This window comes from Pantherophis guttatus, chromosome 1, assembly GCF_059756535.1.
Source record: "Pantherophis guttatus breed Tessera chromosome 1, ASM5975653v1, whole genome shotgun sequence".
In the NCBI taxonomy this organism is placed as follows: domain Eukaryota; kingdom Metazoa; phylum Chordata; class Lepidosauria; order Squamata; family Colubridae; genus Pantherophis; species Pantherophis guttatus.
In genome coordinates this window covers 9,555,366-9,577,529 of record NC_142063.1, presented here as the reverse complement: position 1 = coordinate 9,577,529, position 22,164 = coordinate 9,555,366, and the positions used below count along the sequence as shown (strand labels likewise).

Sequence of the window (22,164 nt, the reverse complement as noted above, 5' to 3'; positions counted from 1 at the left end):
GGGACTGAGGTTAAAATATACTTGTTTAAATTATTTATATGCTAGTTTTGGGCCCAGAATTTACAATATGACACCATCTACACCTGTCAAACCTTGGCTTAACCTCCTTAACTATGATGGCTGACAAGTCAGAATCCACCAATCACTGTTTGTCTTTTTTTTCTCTCTTTCAAGCCAGCCCTCGGCTGGCATAAGCTGAATCTAGGTAGACATTCAACCGACGGAGCTTCATTTAAAAAAAATTCCCTTGTCAATCTAAACCTACTTCTTCTCTGTAAAACGTAGTTTTTTTCCAAATTCAGCTACTGCACTGATGTAGCAGGCAGAAATTGTCACTTGAAGCATGAATCAATCTGTTGACTGGATAAAATTTTTGATCTTCGAATCATAATTTGAGTAAGCCGGAAGGAAGGTTTTCATTACCTTATCTGTGGGCTGTTGGAGAATTGGCAGCTTCTCTTCCAGTTTGTCCAAGCCTTTCAAGGCGTATTCATTCGCTGTGGAAACTGGAGACGAAGAAAGGGTTAGCCTGTCTCCGGAGGTCAAAAAAGTCAACATGGTGGCCATTCCCCATGCAATCAAGTCCCTTTTACGTGGTTATGCATATGATTGCTCACCGAGCTACGGCGTCAAGGGGGAGAAGGCAGATTCAGTTAACAACCACATGGTTCTCTTAACGACTGCAGCGATTTGCAGAAGTGTGGCAAAAAAGTCACAAAGTGGGGCAAAACTCACTTAACAACCATTTTGCGGTTGTTGTTAAACGGATCTGCCTTCCCCCACTGACTTTGCTTGTCCGAAGCCAGCTGGGAAGGTTACCATCCCTTGATCCCAAGAAACTGTCTCATAAATATGAGCGAGTTGTCAAAACGCCCAAATTTTGATCCCGTGATCTTGGGGATGCTACAACGGTCATAAGTGTGAAAAATCGGTCACAAGTCACTTTTTCCAGTCCCGTCAGAACTTGTGCCAATTGTAACTTCGCCCATTGTGCCACTAAATGTAAATAAATAATCATAAAAACTTTAGATGGTCACTAAATGAATGATTGTGAGTTGGGGAGTGCCTGTAATAGAGAACGTAGCCCCTGCCTCTCCCCTCCAAACTCTTGGTTTTCTGAATTAGCTTTAATTTTTGTAATTTGAGTCCGTCTTTATAATTGTTTGAATGTTTGTGCAATTTACCTTGTGGTAAAGCTACTCAGGGTCACCTTGAATGGCGAGATGTGCATCAAATACATTTGATAAATGAAATTAAAAAAAAAAATAAGAAAACCAAAACTCTACGGAGATTCTCAGTCATCCAGGTCATGGTTGTCCCAAAGGTGTTTTTTTCCAAAAGGCGACTGGACTTTGGTTTTGCTTGAAGACGTTTTGCTTCTCATCCAAGAAGCTTCTTCAGTTCTGACTGAATGGTGGGAAATGGAAAGGGTTTCTATTCCTTGCAGTCATCTGGTTATTAGCATTCTCTCTGAGAGTCATTGAGGCCACTTGGAAGTTTATCTGTGCCCTCAGGGTCATTTGAATAATGCAAAGGGGTGTGGAACCTTCTGGAAACTGCCGGAAGAACTGTGTTGCAGACAGGAGATAGGTGGTGTCATATTTCTCCTCCTCTGTTGAGACAGGGCTGTTCAATCTTAACATAGATCAGTGATGGCTAACCTTTTTGCCAGTGTGTGCCAGGAGTGGGGGGGGGAGGAGCACAGGGGGTGTCACGCATACACGTGTCACCGGAAGTTGGCAAACGGGCCGTTTTCGGCCTCCAGACGGCCTCCGGGAGGTGGGGAAGGCCGTTTTTGCCATCCCCAGGTTCCTAGAAAGGCTCTGGAGCCTGAGAAGAGCAAAAGGCAAATGAGCCGTTTCCAGCCACTGGAGGGCCTCCGGGGGGGTGGGGAAGGCCATTTTTGCCCTCCCCAGACTCCTAGAAAGGCTCTGGAGCCTGGAGAGAGAAAAACGGGCCTTCTCCACCACCATCCCCAATGCCCTCCGGAGGCAGGAAACAGCCTGTTTCCCTACTTCCGGTGGGCCAAGAAGGCCCGAAAATCAGCTGGTTGGCGAGAGAGAAAAACGGGCCTTCTCCACCACCATCCCCAATGCCCTCCGGAGGCAGGAAACAGCCTGTTTCCCTACTTCTGGTGGGCCAAGAAGGCCCGAAAATCAGCTGGTTGGCGCGAGCATGCATGCTGGAGCTGAGCTCGTGTGCCCATTGATATGGCTATGTGTGCCACCTGTGGCACACGTGCCATAGGTTCGCCATCACGGACATAGATGGTCTCTTTGATCCCACTTTCAAATCAGCATTAAGGCAGAAGCTTGTCCACCGCAAGGATAAAACAGGCAGACACAAACTGAGCAATGTGATATATGCAGTATAATGAAGTGAGACATGTACATTGGAGAAACAAAACAACCACTTCACAAGCACATGGCACAACATAGCAGAACAAGCCCACCAGGACAAGATTCAAGATTGAAAGACAAAGGGCGCTCTTTTGAAGACAGCAAAGTCCACATTTTGGACAGAGAGGACTCTTGGTTTGAAAGAGGGGTCAAAGAGGCCATCTACATTAAGATTGAACAGCCCTCTCTCAACAGAGGGGGAGGGCTACGACGCCACCGATCTCCTGTTTATAACACAATCCTTTCAGCAGTTCCAAGAAGGTTCCACACACCCATCTGCACTACTCAGGTGACCCTGAGGGCGCAGATAAACCTCCAAACGGCCTCAACGACTCTCAGAAAGAGTGCAAACGACCAGAGGACTGCAAGCAGTATAAATCCTTCCATCCTTCACCATTCCGTCAGAAGTGAAGAAGCTTCTTGGATGAGGAGCGAAACGTCTTCAAGGAAAAACAAAGGAAGTCCAGTTGTCTTTTGGAAAGACAAGAAAGCAAAAAAGAGACTGCAGTTTCGTTTATTGTACTCACTCTGTGGCTCCAGTTTGTTGAGGATGGGTTGGGCGCCGCTGACCGCCGCCGAAGCAATAGTCTTCACTCCTTTCTCCGCCATGTCACAGACAGACTTCATGTAGGGATGGCTCTCTTTTGTAGAGGCGTACGCCGCCGAGACCATGTCGTAGGCGGAGCTGACCAGCGGCAGGCTGGCTACCCTATCAGCTACATTCTGGCAAATGGAAGAAAGAGAAAACAGCGGCAACCATGAGAACTAGCAACTTAGTCGCACCTTCTCCCTGCTTCTCCATTTTTTTTTTTTACGAGCTGTGGTGGTGCAGTGGCTAGAATGCAGGATTGCAAGCAGTGGTAAAATCCAACTTTTTTTACTACGGGTTCTATGGGTGTGGCTTGGTGGGCGTGGCAGGGGAAGGATACTGCAAAATCTCCATTCCCACCCCACTCCAGGGGAAGGATACTGCAAAATCCCTATTCCCACCCCACTCTGAGGCCAGCCAGAGGTGGTATTTGCCAGTTCTCCGAACTGCTCAAACTTTCCGCTACGGGTTCGCCAGAACCTGTCAGAACCTGCTGGATTTCACCCCTGATTGCAAGCAGACTCTGCCCACTGCCAGGAGTTCGAATCTAACCAACTCAAGGTTGACTCAGCCTTCCGTCCTTCCGAGGTCGGTAAAATGAGGACCTAGATTATTGGGGGGGGGCAATAGGCTGACTCTGGAAATCGCTTAGAGAGGGTTGTAAAGTACTGTGAAGCGGTATATAAGTCTAAGCGCTATTGCTAATGAAAGTTGATTGTTGCAGCAGGAATACACAGTCTGTAGCCTTTTGATGGACTAATTTTGTGGGGTGGGTGGACTTCAACTCCCAGAATTCCCCAGCTAGGGAAGGGAAGCCCATCCTAACTTCAAATTGTCATTAAGTCAAAAGTTGAGGACTATCAGGACAGGTAGTCCTTGATTTACAACAGTTCATTTAGTGACTGTTCAAAGTTACAACGGCACTGAAAAAGGTGACTTATGACCATTTTTCACACTTACGACCACCGCAACGTTCCCATGGTGATGTGATCAAAATTCAGACGCTTAGCGATGGACTCCTATTAATGACCTTTGCTGTGTCCCAGGGTCATGAGTCCCTTTTGCGACCATCTGACCAGCAAAGTCAATGGGGAAGACAGATTCACTTAACGACAAGCAGTGGTGGGTTGCTCTCGGTTCGCACCGGTTCGCAAGAACCAGTAGTAACAATTTTTAATAGTTCGAAGAACCGGTAATAACATTGGCTGGCCATGCCCCCGAATTGGTCCCCGGCCCGGTCGCCGCTCGCTTACCCCGCCTACCTCATCAGAGCCTTTTTTTTTTTTTTTTTTTACTTTTAAAAGCATTTTTTCTAAAACCTCTTCAGCCGAAAAAATGCTTTTAAAAGTAAAAAAAAAAGCCTCTGATGATCGCGCGGCTCAGCTAGGATCGTCAGAGGCTTCTGAAAGCATTTTTTCTGCAACCTCTTCAGCCGAAGACGCTGTAGGAAAAAAAAATGCTTTTAAAAGTAAAAAAAAAAAAAGAAGAAGTTGGCCACGCCCACCCAGTCACATTACCCCAAGCCACGCCCACAAAATAAGCCACGCCCACAGAACCGGTAGTAAAAAAAATTAGAACCCACCCCTGACAACAAGGTTACTAACTTATCAACTGCAGTGATTCACTTAACAACCGTGGCAAGACAGGTTGTAAAATGAGGCAAAACTCACTTAGCAACATAAATTTTGGGCTCAATTGTGGTCATAAGTCGAGGACTAACCGTATTCTCTTTAAATAAATTTCCCATTTATTTCTGTATCATCACAAGTCAATCAAATGCCTTTTTGTTTTGTATCGAGGGGCCTATAAATGGCATAACTAGATTAAAAAATGTGGAACAAATTGAGCAGCTAGGGGCGCCACAACCTAATATTTACGAGACGCAAGCAGGAAAAGTAATTGTGTGCATGGTTTTTCTGCAGTCACCTACAGGAGAGTCACCGCAAGAAGAGATTAGAGCTGGCATCCTGTGGACTGGATCCTGATGCCCTCCCCCCTGGCATCTTGCCTACTGAGCTCAGAAACGAAACATTGGCATCTCGTCCTTGACAAAAGCACCAAGGAAAGGACTCTTGTTCCAGTTCCAAATTCATTTTCCGAGAGTTGTGCAACCGTCTTGGCAAAAGGGAGATTGTGACAGCCATCGCTCGCTCTCAAAATAGATCCAGGGTTGTCATCTCAGCTCCGGGATAAACTCTACGCAAACTTGACCCAGCTTCAAACCTGTTTGGCAACGAATCTCAACCACGAGCCACGGTGGCGCAGCAGTTAAGAGTGCAGTACTGCAGGCTACTTCTGCTGACTGCCGGCTGCCTGCAATTTGGCAGTTCGAATCTCACCAGGCTCAAGGTGGACTCAGCCTTCCGTCCTTCCGAGGTCGGTAAAATGAGGAGCCAGATTGTTGGGGGCAAGAGGCTGACTCTGTAAACCGCTTAGAGAGCGCTGTAAAAGCACTATGAAGCGGTATATATTCCTTCCTTCCTTCCTTCCTTCCTTCCTCCCTCCTTCCTTCTTTCCTTCCTTCCTCCCTTCCTTTCCTTCCTTCCTTCCTTCCTCCCTCACTCCCTCCCTCCTTCCTTTCCTTTCCTTCCCTTCCCTCCTCCCTCCCTCCTTCCTTCCTTCCTTCCTTTCCTTCCTCCCTCCCTCCCACCCTCCCTCCTTCCTTCCTTTCCTTCCTCCCTCCCTCCCACTCCTTCCTTCCTTCCTTTCCTTCCTTCCTCCCTCCCTCCTTCCTTCCTCCCTCCTTCCTCTATTCCTTCCTTCCTTCCTCCCTCCCTCCCTCCTTCCTTCCTTCCTCCCTCCTTCCTTCCTTTCCTTCCTTCCTCCCTCCCTCCCTCACTCCTTCCTTCCTTCCTCCCTCCTTCCTTCCTCTCTTCCTTCCTTCCTCCCTCCCTCCCTCCTTCCTTCCTTTCCTTCCTCCCTCCCTCCTTTCCTTCCTTCTTTCCTTCCTCCCTCCCTCCTTCTTTTCCTTCCTCCCTCCCTCCTTCCTTTCCTTCCTTCTTTCCTTCCTTCCTCCCACCCTCCTTCCTTTCCTTCCTTCCTCCCTCCCTCCTTCCTTTCCTTCCTTCCTCCCTCCCTCTCACTCCTTCCTTCCTTTCCTTCCTTCCTTCCTTCCTTCCTTCCTTCCTTCCTTCCTTCCTCCCTCACTCCCTCCTTCCTTTCCTTCCCTTCCCTTCCTTCCTCCCTCCCTCCCTCCTTCCTTCCTTCCTTTCCTTCCTCCCTCCCTCCCACCCTCCCTCCTTCCTTCCTTTCCTTCCTCCCTCCCACCCTCCCTCCTTCCTTCCTTCCTTTCCTTCCTCCCTCCCTCCCACCCTCCCTCCTTCCTTCCTTTCCTTCCTCCCTCCCTCCCTCCCACTCCTTCCTTCCTTCCTTTCCTTCCTTCCTTCCTCCCTCCCTCCTTCCTTCCTCCCTCCCTCCTCCCTCTATTCCTTCCTTCCTTCCTCCCTCCCTCCTTCCTTCCTTCCTTTCCTTCCTCCCTTCCTTTCCTTCCTTCTTTCCTCCCACCCTCCCTCCTTCCTTCCTTTCTCCCTCCCTCCCTCCTTCCTTCCTTTCCTTCCTTCCTTCCTCCCTCCCTCCCTCCTTCCTTTCTCCCTCCCTCCCTCCCTCCCTCCTTCCTTCCTTCCTTCCTTGTGGCACAGTGGTAAGACTGCAGCATTGCTATGCTCTTCCTTCCTTCCTTCCTTCCTTCTTCTTTTTTCCCCCAATCGAGGAAGCTAGCCAGCATTTTAATCACGATGACCCAAAGCCTGGCTGAAAAGGAGGACCCGAGAACCCGGTGCAAACATCGCTGCTTCTCGGGCCATAATTTCACACCAGTGAAATTATAACAAGCACAAATGTTTAGCCCATTTCAGACTGTACAGGTAGTCCTCAAGTTACAACTGTTCGTTTAGTGACCGCTCGAACTTACGGCATTGAAAAAATTGACTTTATGCCCAATTTTCACACGTATGACCATTACAGCATCCCCATGGTCACGGGATCAAAATTCAGATGTTCAGCAACTGACTCGTATTTACGACGGTCGCAGTGTCCCGGGGTCATGTGATCCCCTTTTGCGACCTTCTGACAAGCAACGGAGAAGCCGGATTCACTTAACAACCAGGTTATTAACTTAACTTCTGCAGTGATTCATTTAACAATTACGTTACTAACTTAACTGTACTGATTCACTTAACAGTTGTGGCAAGAAAGGTCATAAAACGGGGCACTTAAAACCTCACTTAACAAAGGTCTCCCTTGGCAACAAATTTTGGGCTCAATTGTGGTCGTAAGTCGAGGACTACCCCTAGTTGAGAGATACACCCTGCCGAACCAAAGAACATCGAGAAATATGACTTTCCGATGGAAAACCGTTCCGTATATCAACTTCATTCAGATCTGTTTTGGGATCAGACAGATTTTGAGTCATCTTTAAGAGGCGGTGTCTCACCAAACACCCCTCCCTTGAATCTAGAAGCCCAAGACCACCTCAGGGGTGAAATCCAGCAGGTTCTGACAGGTTCTGACAAACTGGTAGCAGAAATTTTGAGCAGTTCGGAGAACCGGTAGCGGAAATTTTGAGTAGTTCAGAGAACCGGCAAATACCACCTCTGGCTGGCCCCAGAGTGGGGTGGGAATGGAGATTTTGCAATATCCTTCCCCCAGGAGTGGGTAGGGAATGGGGATTTTGCAGTATCCTTCCCCTGCCACGCCCACCAAGCCACGCCCACAGAACCGGTAGTAAAAAAATTTGGATTTCACGACTGGACCACCCCCCTCTCAAACGAAAGAGGTCCCAGAGAAGATCTAGAAAAAGTGCAGAGAAGAGCAACAAAGATGATGAGGGGACTGGAGGCTAAAACATATGAAGAACAGCTGCAGAAATTGGGCATGTCTAAGTTTGATGAAAAGAAGGACGAGGGGAGACATGATAGGAGTCTTCCAATATCTCAGGCGCTGCCAAAAAGAAGAGGGAGTCAAGCTGTTCTCCAAAGCACCTGAGGGCAGGACAAGAAACAATGGGTGGAAACTAATCAAGGAGAGAAGCAACCTGGAACTAAGGAGAAATTTCCTGACAGTGAGAATAATTAACCAGTGGAACAACTTGCCACCAGAAGTTGTGGGTGCTTCATCCCTGGAAGTTTTAAAGAAGAGATTGAACAACCATTTGTCTAAAATGGTATAGGGCAGTGATGGCTAACCTTTTCTGGACGGAGTGCCGAAAGTGCACGCCTGAACCCCTCAAAATGCAATATGTTCACGGCCGCCGCACATGCGTCCTGGCCCCGCGCATGCACACATGCACCCTGCATGCACCCCCGGGTATGCGCATGTGACCCCTACATGCGCCCCATCCACCGCGCACGCACGACAGAGACCCGAAGATCAGCTGGTCAGTGGGAGGCGCGCGTGCATGCACGGCAGAGCTGAATTGGGGCAACGGCTCACGTACCCACAGAGAGGGCGCTGCGTGCCACCTCTGGCATGCGTGCCATAGGTTTGCCATCACGGGTATAGGGTTTCCTGCCTGAGCAATGGGGTTGGACTAGAAGGCCTCCAAGGTGCCCTCCAACTCCGTCATTCTATTTTTATTTTATTTTATTAAATTTCTATACCGCCCTTCTCCCGAAGGACTCAGGGCGGTGAACAGCCACCAGATAAAACACATAAAGACAAACATTTAAAATAGATTAAAAACGAATTAAATAATTTGGCTGAATTTAAAATACCCCATAATTTCTCTCTTCTCTTGTATCTACAGTTTCCAAATTATTTCCAAACCTCAGTTACTTTCTCTTCGACTTTTTCCGCCGCCGGGCCGGTGGTGGATTGGGCGACGGATTGGGCGACAGATTCGGGACTCTCGTTGGAAGCCATGACCAGTTGAGGTGCAGCTAGAAAGAAAGGAAGAAAGTTCGGATTACGGTTTGGTTTTATCTAGATGAGCCTCCGAGTAAATTCCAGAGAGATAAAAGACAAGCATGTGATCCTCGCCCGAAGGTTGCGTCGAGAACAAGGATCAAATGATCTACACAACCCATTCGGAAGTCCCAAGGTGACGGAGGTGGGAGGCAGCGGACACTCCTTATTCACCCTGGACTTTGTACCCCCCCCATCTCCCCACGTTAGACCCAAAGATTCAGAAATTCACAGCACCGCCCGACTGATTTGAGATGATTCCCCGCCGCTAGGCAGGGTCTATCTTCTTTTTTTCCTTAGATATGAGACCACCGTCTTAAAACTGAGAAATTTAAAAGTATCACTGCCTAGTTCCCAAAACGTTGGGAACTGGCAGTGGAAGAGGGTAGAGGTGGGAGAAATACCCAGACTGAACAGCCAAGAAGCAGATTCTGACAAGAGATAAGCGATCCAGGAGAGGAATATGGGAGGCAAGTTAAAAAAAAAAAGTATAGCAATTAAAGTATTGAAGCGGGCAAGGGACGATGGATAGATGATTTTTCTTCTCTGTTGTTTTGATTTGCTATCCCTTTTTTTCCTCTTTCTTTTCTTTTTTTTTTTTTTAAAGTAGGTGACATGATTACAAGTTAGGTAGTAGGATAGAAAGAAAATGGGCCTGGTGGCTCAGCAGACTGATAGCACTGTAATTTAACACCAGCTGTCTGCAATTACTGCAAGTTCGAATCTCACCAGGCTCAAGGTTGACTCAGCCTTCCATCCTTTCTAAGGTAGGTAAATTGAGGACCCAGTTTGTGGGGGGAATAAGCTGACTTTGTATAAATATACAAAAAGAATGAAGGCTATTGCTTAACGCATTGTAAGCCGCCCTGAGTCTCCGGAGAAGGGCGGCAGGGGTGGGTTCTAAATTTTTTTTACTACCGGTTCTGTGGGCGTGGCTTATTTTGTGGGTGTGGCTTGGAGGTCATGTGACTAGGTGGGCATGGCTATGTGTATAGGGACTACTCAGAGGGCTGAAGAGTCATTTCTGGAAGGTCCTCGTACTTACGACCAGTCCTCGCACCTACGACCCGACTCATTTGTTTGTTTTTAACACTGATCAGCTGTAGGGCGGCCCTTTGAAGCCCCCCAGCAAGAGTTTAAACAGTTTTTTTCCCTCTAGTCATCAGCTGGGACTCAGGAGGCAGCAATAGATTGGGGGTGGGACCAAAGAAAAGGTAAGAATAACGTGGGGGGGGGAGGGCGGTGGGGGGAGAACCAGTTCGGTGACGTCTGCCGAACTGGACCGAACCGGGAGGAACCCACCACTGAAGGGCGGCATATAAATCAAATAAAAAAAAAGAAAAAGAAAATGTTTTTTTTTTTAGTAAAAGGTGATACGATTAAAAGTTAGAATAAGTGATAGAAATAAGAGAAGGGGGAACGTATAGTGTGTATTCTTTTATATAATGAAACAAAAGTAACAATAAGAGAAACATGGAATGATTGAATAAATGGCAGATTGCAACTTATTATCATTGTGTATCATTATTAGAAATATATAAGTTGATTGAATCTAATAATTATGATTAATTTTACTAGTTTTATTTGTATTAGAATGTTGGATACCCAGGTGCCCCACTGTTCACGCATTGATATGATATGTTTGTAAAAAAAAACTTTTTTAAAAAAGGAATGTAAAAATATCAAAGATTAAGGGAGCAGCATTGTATTGTCTTTATGTTGGGGAGACAGCAGGAAGGGGCAGGGGTGAAATGCTCCCGGTTCGGACCGGATTGCCTGATCCGGTAGCGATGGCAGTGGGTGGTTCGGAGAACCAGTAGCAAAAATCCCTGCGCCCCCCCACCCACCATGCCCAGCTGAGCCGCACGATCATCAGAGGCTTTTTTTTTTCACTTTTAAAAGCATTTTTTCTACAACCTCTTCCAACGAAAAAATGCTTTTAAAAGTAAAAAAAAAAAAAGCCTCTAATGATCGCGTGGCTCAGCTGGGATCGTCAGAGGCTTTTCAAAGCATTTTTTTCTGCAACCTCTTGGCCGAAGAGGTGATAAAAAAAAAATGCTTTGAAAAGTCTCTGACGATCCCAGCTGAGTTGCCTGATCGCCAGAGAGGCTTTTTAAAGCATGAGAAAAAATGCTTTGAAAAGGTTAAAAAAAAAAAAAAAAGTTGGCCACGCCCACCCAGTCACATTACCCCCCAACACCACCAAGCCACGCCCACAGAACCAGTAGTAACAAATTTTACATTTCACCCCTGGGAAGGGGGTTGGGAAAGACAGGTAGTCCTCGACTTACAACGGTTCCTATAGTAACCGTTCGAAGTTACGACGGCACTGGGAAAAAAGTGACTTAGGACCAGTTTTTCACACTTACGACCGTTGCAGCATCCCCATGGCCACGTGATCAAAATGGCAACTGAATTTATGACGGTTGCAATGTCCCAGGGTCATATGATTCCCTTTTGCGACCTTCCGACAGGCAAAATCAATGGGGAAGTCAGATTCGCTTAACAACCGTGTTACTAAGTTAACAACTGCAAGTGATTCACTTAATAACCGCTCTTCGGCCCAAGAGTGAGGTCCTTTCTGCTTATCTAAGCAACGGACCTGGCTAGGCTGAACACAAGAGATTTATTCTCTTGAATTTATTAGAAATACACACACACACACACACACACACACACACACACACACACACACACACACACACAAAGGAATCAATATGAAACTGAAGATAAAAACAGGATTGGAAAGCAAAGGGATAGAAATGCCCAGAGATAAAAATGGAAGTGTAGTGTCGTTTGCACGTATGGGGCTATTCTGAGAGGAAACGGCACTCCCCCTAACACTGATGATGTTCCCCAGTTCGGTAATGAAACGTCTGCAAGGAAACCACCAAGCTCAGAGAGCACCAAGGACCCACACAAACAATAGCTTGACCAACAGCCTGTGAAACTTGGCATTCCCAGCAGAGTCCAAAAAGAAGCATAATTAAATCCAACACCCAGAGAAGCAGGGATTAACCCTAGACAAACAATCAGGAAGAAAGCAATAGCGTAAACCAAGAATCCACCAAGGGGGGGAAAAAAAAAACCACATTCCACCAACACTGGCAGGGCCAGCTACTATACAAAAATAAGAGCAAACCTCACTGCCTTCTAGTTCTGATGATGTTACCCAGTTGGGTGATGAAACGTCGGCAAGAAAATCCTCAAGCTCAGGGAGCACCAAGGATGTCACAATCTTTTTCTTCTTCCTCCTCCTTCTCACAAACCCCATCCCCTTCTGTCACTGAAGATGTTACCTAGCTGGGTCACGAAACATCTGCATGAAAACCACCAAGCTCAAGGACCCCCCCAAGGACCCCAGAATCCTCCTCCTCCTCCTCCCCCCCCAGTGATGTTTATTTATTTATTATTTTATTGGTTCGATTTATATGCCGCCCTTCTCCGGAGACTCAGGGCGGCTTACAATGCGTTAAGCAATAGCCTTCATACTTTTGTATATACCTGCTTAGTAGGGCTTTCGCCCCCCCCCAAGCGGTGTTCTTTTTTATACAAAGTCAGCTTATTGCCCCCACAATCCGGGTCCTCATTTTACCTACCTCAGAAGGATGGAAGGCTGAGGCAACCTTGAGCCTAGTGAGATTTGAACTCGCAGTAATTGCAGGCAGCTGGTGCTACTTAACAGCACTTTAGTCTGCTGCACCACCAAGGCTCTTTTGCAAGAAAACCACCAAAAGCTCAGAGAGCACCAAGGACCCCAGAATTCTCCTCCTCCTCCTCCCCCCACTGATGATGTTATCTAGTTGGGTGATGAAACGTTTGCAAGAAAACCACTAAGCTCAAGGAGCACCAAGGACCCCAGAATCCTCCTCCTCCTCCTCCTTCCACTGATGATGTTATCTAGTTGGGTGATGAAACGTCTCCCAGAAACCCACCAAAAGCTCAGAGAGCACCAAGGACCCCAAATGTTCTGATTCCTTTTGACTTTTCACCCAGGACCCCAATACTCAGAGCTTGGCTATTTGCTTCTGGCCAAACCCTGCGGAAAAAACTTAAATAAATCTGCCCCACCCTGGCGAGACAGAAGAGGCTGCATGTATCTCTGGCCCCATCCCCACCCCAAAGATGCAAACGATCTTTGGCCGCCCGAAAAACCAACCCTTCTTCCCAGTCAACCCATTGCATCACACACCCTCCCCCTCTGGGCCAAAGGATGGAGGACTTTCACCCAGAAAGCAATTTTGCAAGAAACACTCACCAATGGGATGAGTCAATGGAAGCCCACTTCCCGTCGGCCCCCCACCCCTCCCTTCACCATTTGTTCCAGATTGCAACATTTCACCCAAGCTTGGTCCACCAAAGAGCCTTGGTGGCGCAGCACATTGAAGTGCTGTTAAGTAGCACCAGCTGCCTGCAATTACTGCGAGTTCAAATCTCACCAGGCTCAAGGTTGCCTCAGCCTTCCATCCTTCCGAGGTAGGTAAAATGAGGACCCGGATTGTGGGGGCAATAAGCTGACTTTGTATAAAAAAGAACACCGCTTGGGGGGGGCGAAAGCCCTACTAAGCAGGTATATACAAATGTATGAAGGCTATTGCTTAATGCATTGTAAGCCGCCCTGAGTCTCCAGAAAAAGGTGGTATATAAATCGAACCAGTAAATAAGCAATAAATAAATAAATATCAGGAGGAGAAATTTCTCCTTTAGCAACAGAAATTTTTGGGCTCAGTTATGGTCGTAAGTCGCGGACGGCCTGTCCAAGCAACATTTACACCTTGAGATTCAAATGGGGAGGTCCTGATAAGACTCATCACAGCCTTCTGTCAATTACAGATAGTCCTTGATTTATGACCACAAGCGAGCCCTGCATTTCCGATGCTAAAGCGAGACAGTTGTTAAATGAGCTTTGCCCCCAATTTTACCACCTTTCTACCCCCAGTTGTTAAGTGAAATCACTGCAGTTCAATGAGTCACCGGGTTGTTAAGCGAATCTTGGTTTTCCCCATGGACTTTGCTTGTCGGGAGGTCGCAAAATGGGATCGCGTGACACACATATACACACATCCCCGGGACACTGCGACCGTCATAAATATGAACCATTTGCCAAGCGTCTGAATTTTGATCCTGTGGTCATGGGCAACGGTCGTTAAGTGTGAAAACTGGCCATAAGTCATTTTTTTTTCAGTGCGGTTGTATCTTCGAATGGTCACTAAGCAAACCGTTGTAAGTCGAGGACCACCTGCAACTCCGAGCATAACGCTTTACGCAAGGAGCGCAAAAAATGAACCCTTTGTCACTTACGCACTGCCTTGGAACACACAACACACCCCACACAATCACAATGGCTTATTTCTAATTTAATTCTTGGACAATAATACCTCCCATTCATACCTACCAGGTTCCTTGTCCCAACTGGTTTATTTGAATGCAGGGAGTCCTCGACTTATAGCCATTTGTTTAAGGAACCATTTGAAGTTACAATGCCATTGAAAAAGTGACTTATGACCGTTTTTCACACTTACGACCGTTGCGGCATCCCCATGGTCACGTGTGATCCAAATTCAGCCGCTTGGCGACTGTCTCACAGTTATGACGGTTGCGGTGGTCCCCGGCAGCCACGCAATCCCCTTTTTGCGACCTTCCGACAATCAAAGTCAACGGGGAAAGCCGGATTCGCTTAACAACCGTGTTGCTCACTTAACAATGGCAGTGATTCACTTAACAACTGTGTTACTCACTTAACAACGGCAGTGATTCGCTTAACAACAATGCCGACTGGCGGCCCCCAGGGGGAGAGCCTTCTCTGTGGGGGCACCTACTATCTGGAACGAGCTCCCCCCGGAGATACGGAGGATCCCGGATCTGCGCACCTTCCGCCGCGCCTTAAAGACCTTACTATTTCACCAGGCTGGCCTGGCCTAATTTTCCCCCTCTTTTATAAAAGATTTTTAAAATTTTAAATATCTTTTAGTATTTATATATTCAATTTTAAATTGGTTTTAAAAGTTTGGGGGTTTTAAATTTGTTGGGGCCAAAATTATTTAATTTGATTTTATTCTATTTTTAAATTTTGTATTGTATGTGTTTTTATTGTTTGGCTGTGCACCGCCCTGAGTCCTTCGGGAGTAGGGCGGTATAGAAATCTAATAAATGAAATGAAATAAATGAACTGTGTTGCTCACTTAACAGCAGTGATTCGTTTAACAATCGTGTTGCTCTCTTAACAACGGCAGTGATTCACTTAACAACTGTGTTGCTCACTTAACAGCAGTGATTCGTTTAACAATCGTGTTGCTCTCTTAACAACGGCAATGATTCACTTAACAACTGTGTTGCTCATTTAACAGCAGTGATTCGTTTAACAATCGTGTTGCTCACTTAACAATGGCAGTGATTCACTTAACAACCGTGTTGTTTACTTAACAACGGCCGTGTTGCTCACTTAACAATGGCAGTGATTCACTTAACAACTGTGTTGCTCACTTAACAATGGCAGTGATTCACTTAACAATGGTGTTGCTCGCTTAACAACGGCAGTGATTCCCTTAACAACCGTGGTGAGAAAGGTTGCAAAATGGGGCAAACCTCACTTCGCTGTCTTGTTTAGCAATGGAAATGTTGTGCTCATTTAAGGTCGTAAGTCAAGAACTACCGTACCTGTAATTAATTCTCCTATTTTTTTCCCCATAACGACAACCTTGCAAGGTGGATTAGGTCGACCGAAAGGGACCCACCCAGCTGTCCTTGACTTAAATCTCAAAACTGGAGCTAAATGCTGACCCCAGAGCCTATTTGGACACTCGTCCCTCACTTTTGAAAGACTTTTAATTTTATTTAATCTTACTTGGAAGAACTCCAGGGACGAGATCCTGATGGAGTAATCCAGAGCAAACCTCCACTAAGCCTAAAGCAAAAATTGCACAACGTGGTTTTTGCAAGACAATCTTCTAAGCCAGTGTTTCTCAACCTTGGGAGCTTGAAGATGGGTGGACTTCAACTCCCAGAATCCCCCCCAGCCAGCAGCGCTGGGTGCCGTTGTAACTTTGAATGGTCACTAAACGAACTCTTCTAAGTCAAGGACTACCTGTACAGGTAAGATTAATAGAAGTAGGTGTGAAAATTAGAAAAGTGAACTGTGCATTTATGGGGCTGGCGGGTTTGAACTCACCCAGGAAACCCCAAATGCTCCCAGAAATTTGGTAAAGGATTGTTTTCAATTCACAGATTTATTAAAAAGCTTTTTAAAAAAATTATAAAAACTTTTATAGCCATAAAATGCATTGGTGGGAAAACGATGCTTAACAGTGAAAAATTGAATCATTCAGGAATGAGCAGAAATTTTTTAAGTATCTTCTTTGTTGGCACTGCAACCAGGCCAACATTTTTCCAACTCTGGCACGTTTGAGAGAGATGGGCTTCAACTCCCAGAATTCCACAGCCAGCAGGCAGTGACTAGGGAATTCTGGGAATTGAAGTCCAGCAATTTAGACATTTATATGCCATTGTTTGGTCCAGAATTTACAATACACATCACACCCTTGTAAAATCTTAGTTGTCGTAGTTAAGCAGATTAAGTTAAGATTTTACTAGTGTATGATATATATATATATTGTAAATTCTGGGCCAAAATGGGCATATAAATCACCTAAATTGCTGGGCTTCAACTCCCAGATTAACCAGCTAGCACGCAAGAGGACGACAAACAATGACTTGGTGGGTTCTGAGTCTTTAGCCATCATAGCTAAGGAAACCAAGCCAAATTTTACAGTGCATTATATGTATTGTAACTACTAGGCCAAAATTCGCATCTAAATCAACTCAATTACAGGACTTCAACTCCCAGAATTCCCCAGCCAGGATGCAAGAGAAAGGCAAACAGTGGCTTGGTGGATTCCAGCTTGTTAGCCATCATAGCTAAGGAGTTTAAACCAACATGGCAGAGTTCATTCAACATGCCTTTCTCTGGCACGCTGGAGCTAGGGAATTCTGGGAGTTGAAGTCCACCCTTCTTTAAACTTGCCAAGGTTGGAAAAACAGGGTGCTAAATTCTCACAGCCGTTCCTTTCCCATCCTAATTTTGAATTATTTTTACATGTGAATGAGTTTCGCCCGAGATTGCTTAAGGCCTGATTTAGCAATGTCAGCGGTACAAATTAAAAATGTCACAATGCAATGTCTGGCGTAAGTCAGCAAATCTCACTGGGAGCACCTGATCCTACTGGAATTTGCTATTAGAAGTAATGCATAATTTTTTTGTAAACGTTTGCAACCGAGGCAGCTTAATTAGGAGCTTTGCACAAACTATGCCTGATCTATTCTGGAATCGGGTACATGAGTGGCCAAAATTGTGGAAACCTTTTGGGAAAAGTGTATTTTTGAGGTTTGATGGCTAATAACCCCATTTTTTTATTTATTTTTTTGGAGTTTCAACATAATCCTATTCCACTGCTGGAATGGCCTGGGAATAGCCCAGTCTTTCTTAACCCAATTGAAAATGTATGGAGCCAACTAAAGAAACTTGTTAGTCAGAAGCGACCCAGCAATCAAACCCAGTTAACAGAAGCCATCATTCAATCTTGGTTTCACATTATAACAGCTGCAGAACTAAAAGACTTGATTCACTCCATGGGAAGACTTTGTAAATCTGTAATTCATGCTAAAAGTTACCCAACTAAGTATTAACTGACATGGGGATCATTTTTGTATATCTCGTTTTTTCTACGTCTTTCACTTGTCTTCTTTATACTGTAAATAATATTCTAACAGCAAATCCTTCATAAAAGTTATGGCATTACATTCTTGATTAAATGATCTTTCCATTGATATATAATTGTATGGTACTACTGCCAAAAAAAAAAAAGTGATTAGCTAGTTTTAGAAAATACACTTTTCCCAAAAGGTTTCCACAATTTTGGTCACTACTGTATGTCTAGTTTAATGAAAAGAAGGACTAGGGGTGACACGATAGCAATCTTCCAATATCTGAGGGGCTGCCCCAAAGAAGAGGGGGTCAAGCTATTCTCTAAAGCATTTCAAGGCAGAAAAAGAAAACAGATGAAAACCAATTAAGGAGAGAAGCAACCTGGAATTAAGGAGAAACTTCCTAACATTGAGGACAATTAACCAGTGGAACTACCTGCCTCCAGAAGTTATGGGTGCTCCATCACTGGGGGCTTTTAAGAAGAGACCAGAGAGCCATTTGTCTGAAATGGTTTTGGATTTCCTGACTGAGAAGAGCAGGATAACAAACAATGGATGGAAACTAATCAAGGAGAGAAATAACCTGGAATTAAGGAGATTAAATTTCCTAACAATAATGGTACATATAGAATCTCCTGCTTGAGCAGGGGGCTGGACTAGAGGACCTCTAAGGTTCCTTCCAGCTCTATTTTGATTCTGAAATGCCACCAGGGTCGCTTCCAACTCTGTTGTTCGATTCAAGAAAGAAAATAAACCGTTTAAACTATTTTAAATAAACTATTTAAAACTTTTTTGAAATAAACTTTTAAATAAAAGTTTTTAAACTTTTTTTAAATAAACTGTTTAAAAAAAATAATAATTGTACCATTTTGAATAGATTTTAACTTTCAATACCAAACCACAAAATTCAACTGTTTCCCTTTCCAATAAATAATAATAATAATAATAATAATAATAATAATAATAATAATAATAGCAGCTTCCTGCAATAACACCAGCGGAACTGCAAAAAACTGCGCTACTTGGAACATCGTACATCTTAAGAAGGTACTTGGTTGATACCTAGGATGCTGGCAGCAACCCGCATCAACCATTAGCACCAGTCAATGGTATTTGTGACACATTTTTAAATGTCCACTTGACCGAGTTTCATTTTTAATGAATAAAAGATAATAATAATAATAATAATAATAATAATAATAATAATAATAATAATGGGTACCCAGTTTTGCTTCAGGCTGTGGGCTGCACCCAAAAGAGGAGATGGGTCACAGGAGGAAAACGAAATGGGATTTATTGAAAAGATTGCAAATTTAAGAAAATGTTTCCCAAATAGACAAGGTACCCATGTCTGAAATTTCAGGAGTCAAGACGCATGGGAAAAATTGGTTTTTGAAAAAGGAATTAAGTTGTTAACAAGGTTTGGGAGCCTTATCAGCATCATTTCAAGTTTTATACAGGTAGTCCTCGATTTACGACCACAATTGAGCCCAAAATTTCTGTGGCTAAGCAAGACAATTGTTAAGCGAGTTTTGCCCCATTTTACGACCTTTCTTGCCAGAGTTGTTAAGTGAATCATGACCCAGGGACAGTGCAACCGTCATAAATATGAGTCATTGCTAAGCATCTGAATTTTGATCACACGACCATGGAGAATGCCACAATGGTCATAAGTGTGAAAAATTGTTATAAGTCCCTTTTTTCAGTCCCGTTGAAACTTTGGTCACTAAATGAACTGTTATAAGTTGAGGACTATCTGCTGCATTTGACGGCATTCCAAACCATCAAAAGTTGCTTGATAGCAAGATGGGAGACATCTCAAATTTAACCAAATAAAAGGTATTCAAACTTCTCAACAGAAGCTTTTTTTTAAAAAAAAATATATAAGACAAAACTAAATCAAGTTTAGCTCCTACTGGGCTCATCACTAACTACTAAACCTGTTTGGGACACAATTAACATTGCTAATTTCTGGGCACGATGTGTTTTAATTTATACACATTTTAATCTTGTCATTTTATATTTTAAATGTACGTCCTATATAGCAGGCCTTATTTTAATTGTGACGCTCCGGACACAAATAAACCAGCCAACAAGTTTGGCAACCTTAACAGTTTTAAGATATACATAATTTCAGGATCCAAATGCTCAACGAGGGGAAGCAGAAAGGAGCGAGCTACTCTCAGATAGACTACTCTTCCAAAGGAGGCTTTGGAAACAGGAGATGCCTTCGGAAGTTGTGGGAGCTTCACCTCTGGAGGCTTTCAAGAAGAGACAGGACTGCCATTTGTCAGAAACGGTGTAGGGCAGGGGTCCCCAAACTTGGCAGCTTTAAGACTTGTGGACTTCAACTCCCAGAATTCTCCAGCCAGCTGGCTGGAGAATTCTGGGAGTTGAAGTCCACAAGTCTTAAAGCTGCCAAGTTTGAAGACCTCTGGTGTAGGGTCTCCTGCTTGGGTGGGGGGTTGGACTAGATGACCTACAAGGTCCCTTCCAACTCTGATAATCTGTAATCTGAAAGCAGCCGGTTTTTAAACGCCTCCCCAGCTCATAAGACTGTGTCATTGCTAGGAGTCAACACCCACTGGAGGACACGTGTCTAATCCATCCATTCATGCAGCCACTGCGATGAGCCCACTTAAAAGCACCAAATTTATTTATTAAAAGTTATTGGTTTTTTTTTTTAAAGACCTCTATTTAAACAACTCTTTGCAGGCACCGGCTGGAGCGTTTTAAAAACCCTGCACGGTTTTAGAACCAGGATGGGGATTAATTGATTTAAACCACGAACAGACCACGAATGGACCCGCCCACCGCACTCACGCGTGGAAATCACAGCTGCCGGAGAGGGAGAGAGAGAAAGCTGGAGAGAAAGGGAGAAAGAGAGGGAGAAAGAAAAAGGGAGAAGGAGAAAGAGGGAAAAAAGGGAAGAGGACAGAGGGAGAGAAAGAGGGAAAGGGAAGGAAAAACAGGGCGAGAAAGAAAGTGTAAAAGAGAGAGAGGGAGAGAGATCAAAAGGGAGAAGGAGAAAGGTAGAAAGAAGGGGAAGAAAGGGGGGAAAGGAAAAGGGAGAAAGAACTAGAAGGAAAAACGGGGAGAGAAAGGGAGGAAAAAAGTGTAAAAGAGATAGAGGGAGAAAGATAAAAAGGGAGAAGGAGAAAGGGAGAAAGAAGGGGAAGAAAGGGGAGAGAGAAAAAGGGAAAGGGGGAGAAAGAACTAGAAGGAAAAACAGGGAGAGAAAGAGGGAGGAAAAAAGTGTAAAAGAGATAGAGGGAGAAAGATAAAAAGAGAGAAGGAGAAAGGTAGAAGAAGGGGAAGAAAGAGGAAAGAGAAAAAGGGAAAGAAAGGGGGAGAAAGAACTAGAAGGAAAAACGGAGAGAAAGAGGGAGAAGAAGAAAGAGGGAGAAAGAAAGTGTAAAAGAGAGCGGGAGGGAGAAAGAAAGGGAAAAGGGGAGAAGGAGAAAGAGGGAGAAAGAAGGGGAAGAAAGAGGAGAGAGAGGGAAAGAAAGAGGGAGAAAGAACGAGAAAGAAAAAAGTGTAAAAGAGATAGAGGGAGAAAGATAAAAAGGGAGAAGGAGAAAGGTAGAAAGAAGGGGAAGAAAAAGGAGAGAGAAAAAGGGAAAGAAGGGGGGAGAAAGAACTAGAAGGAAAAACAGGGAGAGAAAGAAGGAGAAAGAGAGAGAAAGAAAGTGTAAAAGAGCATGAGGGAGAAAGAAGGGGAAGAAAGAGGAGAGAGAGTTGGGGAAAGAAAGAGGGAGAAAGAATGAGGAGAAAAAAGTGTAAAAGAGATAAGGGAGAAAGATAAGGGAGAAGGAGAAAGGTAGAAAGAAGGGGAAGAAAGAGGAGAGAGAAAAAGGGAAAGAAAGGGGGAGAAAAAACTAGAAGGAAAAACAGGGAGAGAAAGAGGGAGAAAGAACGAGAAGGAGAAAGAAAGTGTAAAAGAGAGAGAGAGGGAGAAAGAGAAAGAGTAAGAAAGAGAATAAAAAGAGAGGTAGGACGAGGGAGAAACAGAGAGAAAGAGAAAGAAAGGAGGAAGGGAGAGAAAGAAGGAGAGAGAGAGACGAAGAAAGAGAGAAAAACGCAGTTCTCCAACTTACCCGAGACCGAAGTAAAGACTCACTTCCACAAATAGCGCAGCCACGCCCCCGCTTCGCAGCTGGGCTCCTTTTATACTCCGGAGTGACTGCCCTTTGTTGCTGGAGGCAATCAGGAGCAAGCAGGCATCACGTGCACGTCGGAATGTGGGCCGGCTCAGGAGTTGGGGAAGGGGGCCGACCTCTTTTCCCGAAGCCTCTCTTTTTGGGGTTTTTCTTTTTTTTTAAACCATCCTATGACCTCTCGGTTTCTGAAAGTGGCGGATCGACTCCGCTTTCTCGTGTAAACGGCGCCGGAAAGGGGCAAATTCGGAGCGGAGGGCAGGAAAGTTTGGAAAGTTGGGTTTGGGGGAATCTTTCTCTCTCCCCACTCCCCAAGTGGGAAGAAAACTGGTCCTCTGGGTCTTGGGGTAAAAAGATCGGGTCCTCCTTGCTAATCCGGAGTGAATTCGGATTGAAAGATGCCACACAAACACATACC

At 45.0% G+C, this 22,164-nt stretch overlaps 1 protein-coding gene across 2 annotated transcripts in view; it reads right to left on the bottom strand.

The window, feature by feature from the left end:
* LOC117668667 (perilipin-3-like) overlaps positions 1–21,853 on the bottom strand; it is a 28,657-nt gene extending 6,804 nt beyond the window's left edge. Inside the window, exons 1-4 of one of the 2 annotated variants that reach the window (XM_034422734.3) lie at positions 21,687–21,853; positions 8,752–8,864; positions 2,927–3,122; positions 424–506 (exon numbers count right to left, since the gene is read on the bottom strand). In XM_034422734.3, coding sequence (XP_034278625.1) covers positions 424–506; positions 2,927–3,122; positions 8,752–8,847 — 375 coding nt within the window. In that variant the 5' untranslated portion in view covers positions 8,848–8,864; positions 21,687–21,853. Of the gene's footprint in view, positions 1–423; positions 507–2,926; positions 3,123–8,751; positions 8,865–18,025; positions 18,114–21,686 lie in introns of those variants that run through there. The other variant, XM_087894010.1, reaches the window with a different exon arrangement.
* Between the last annotated feature and the right edge of the window lie 311 nt (positions 21,854–22,164).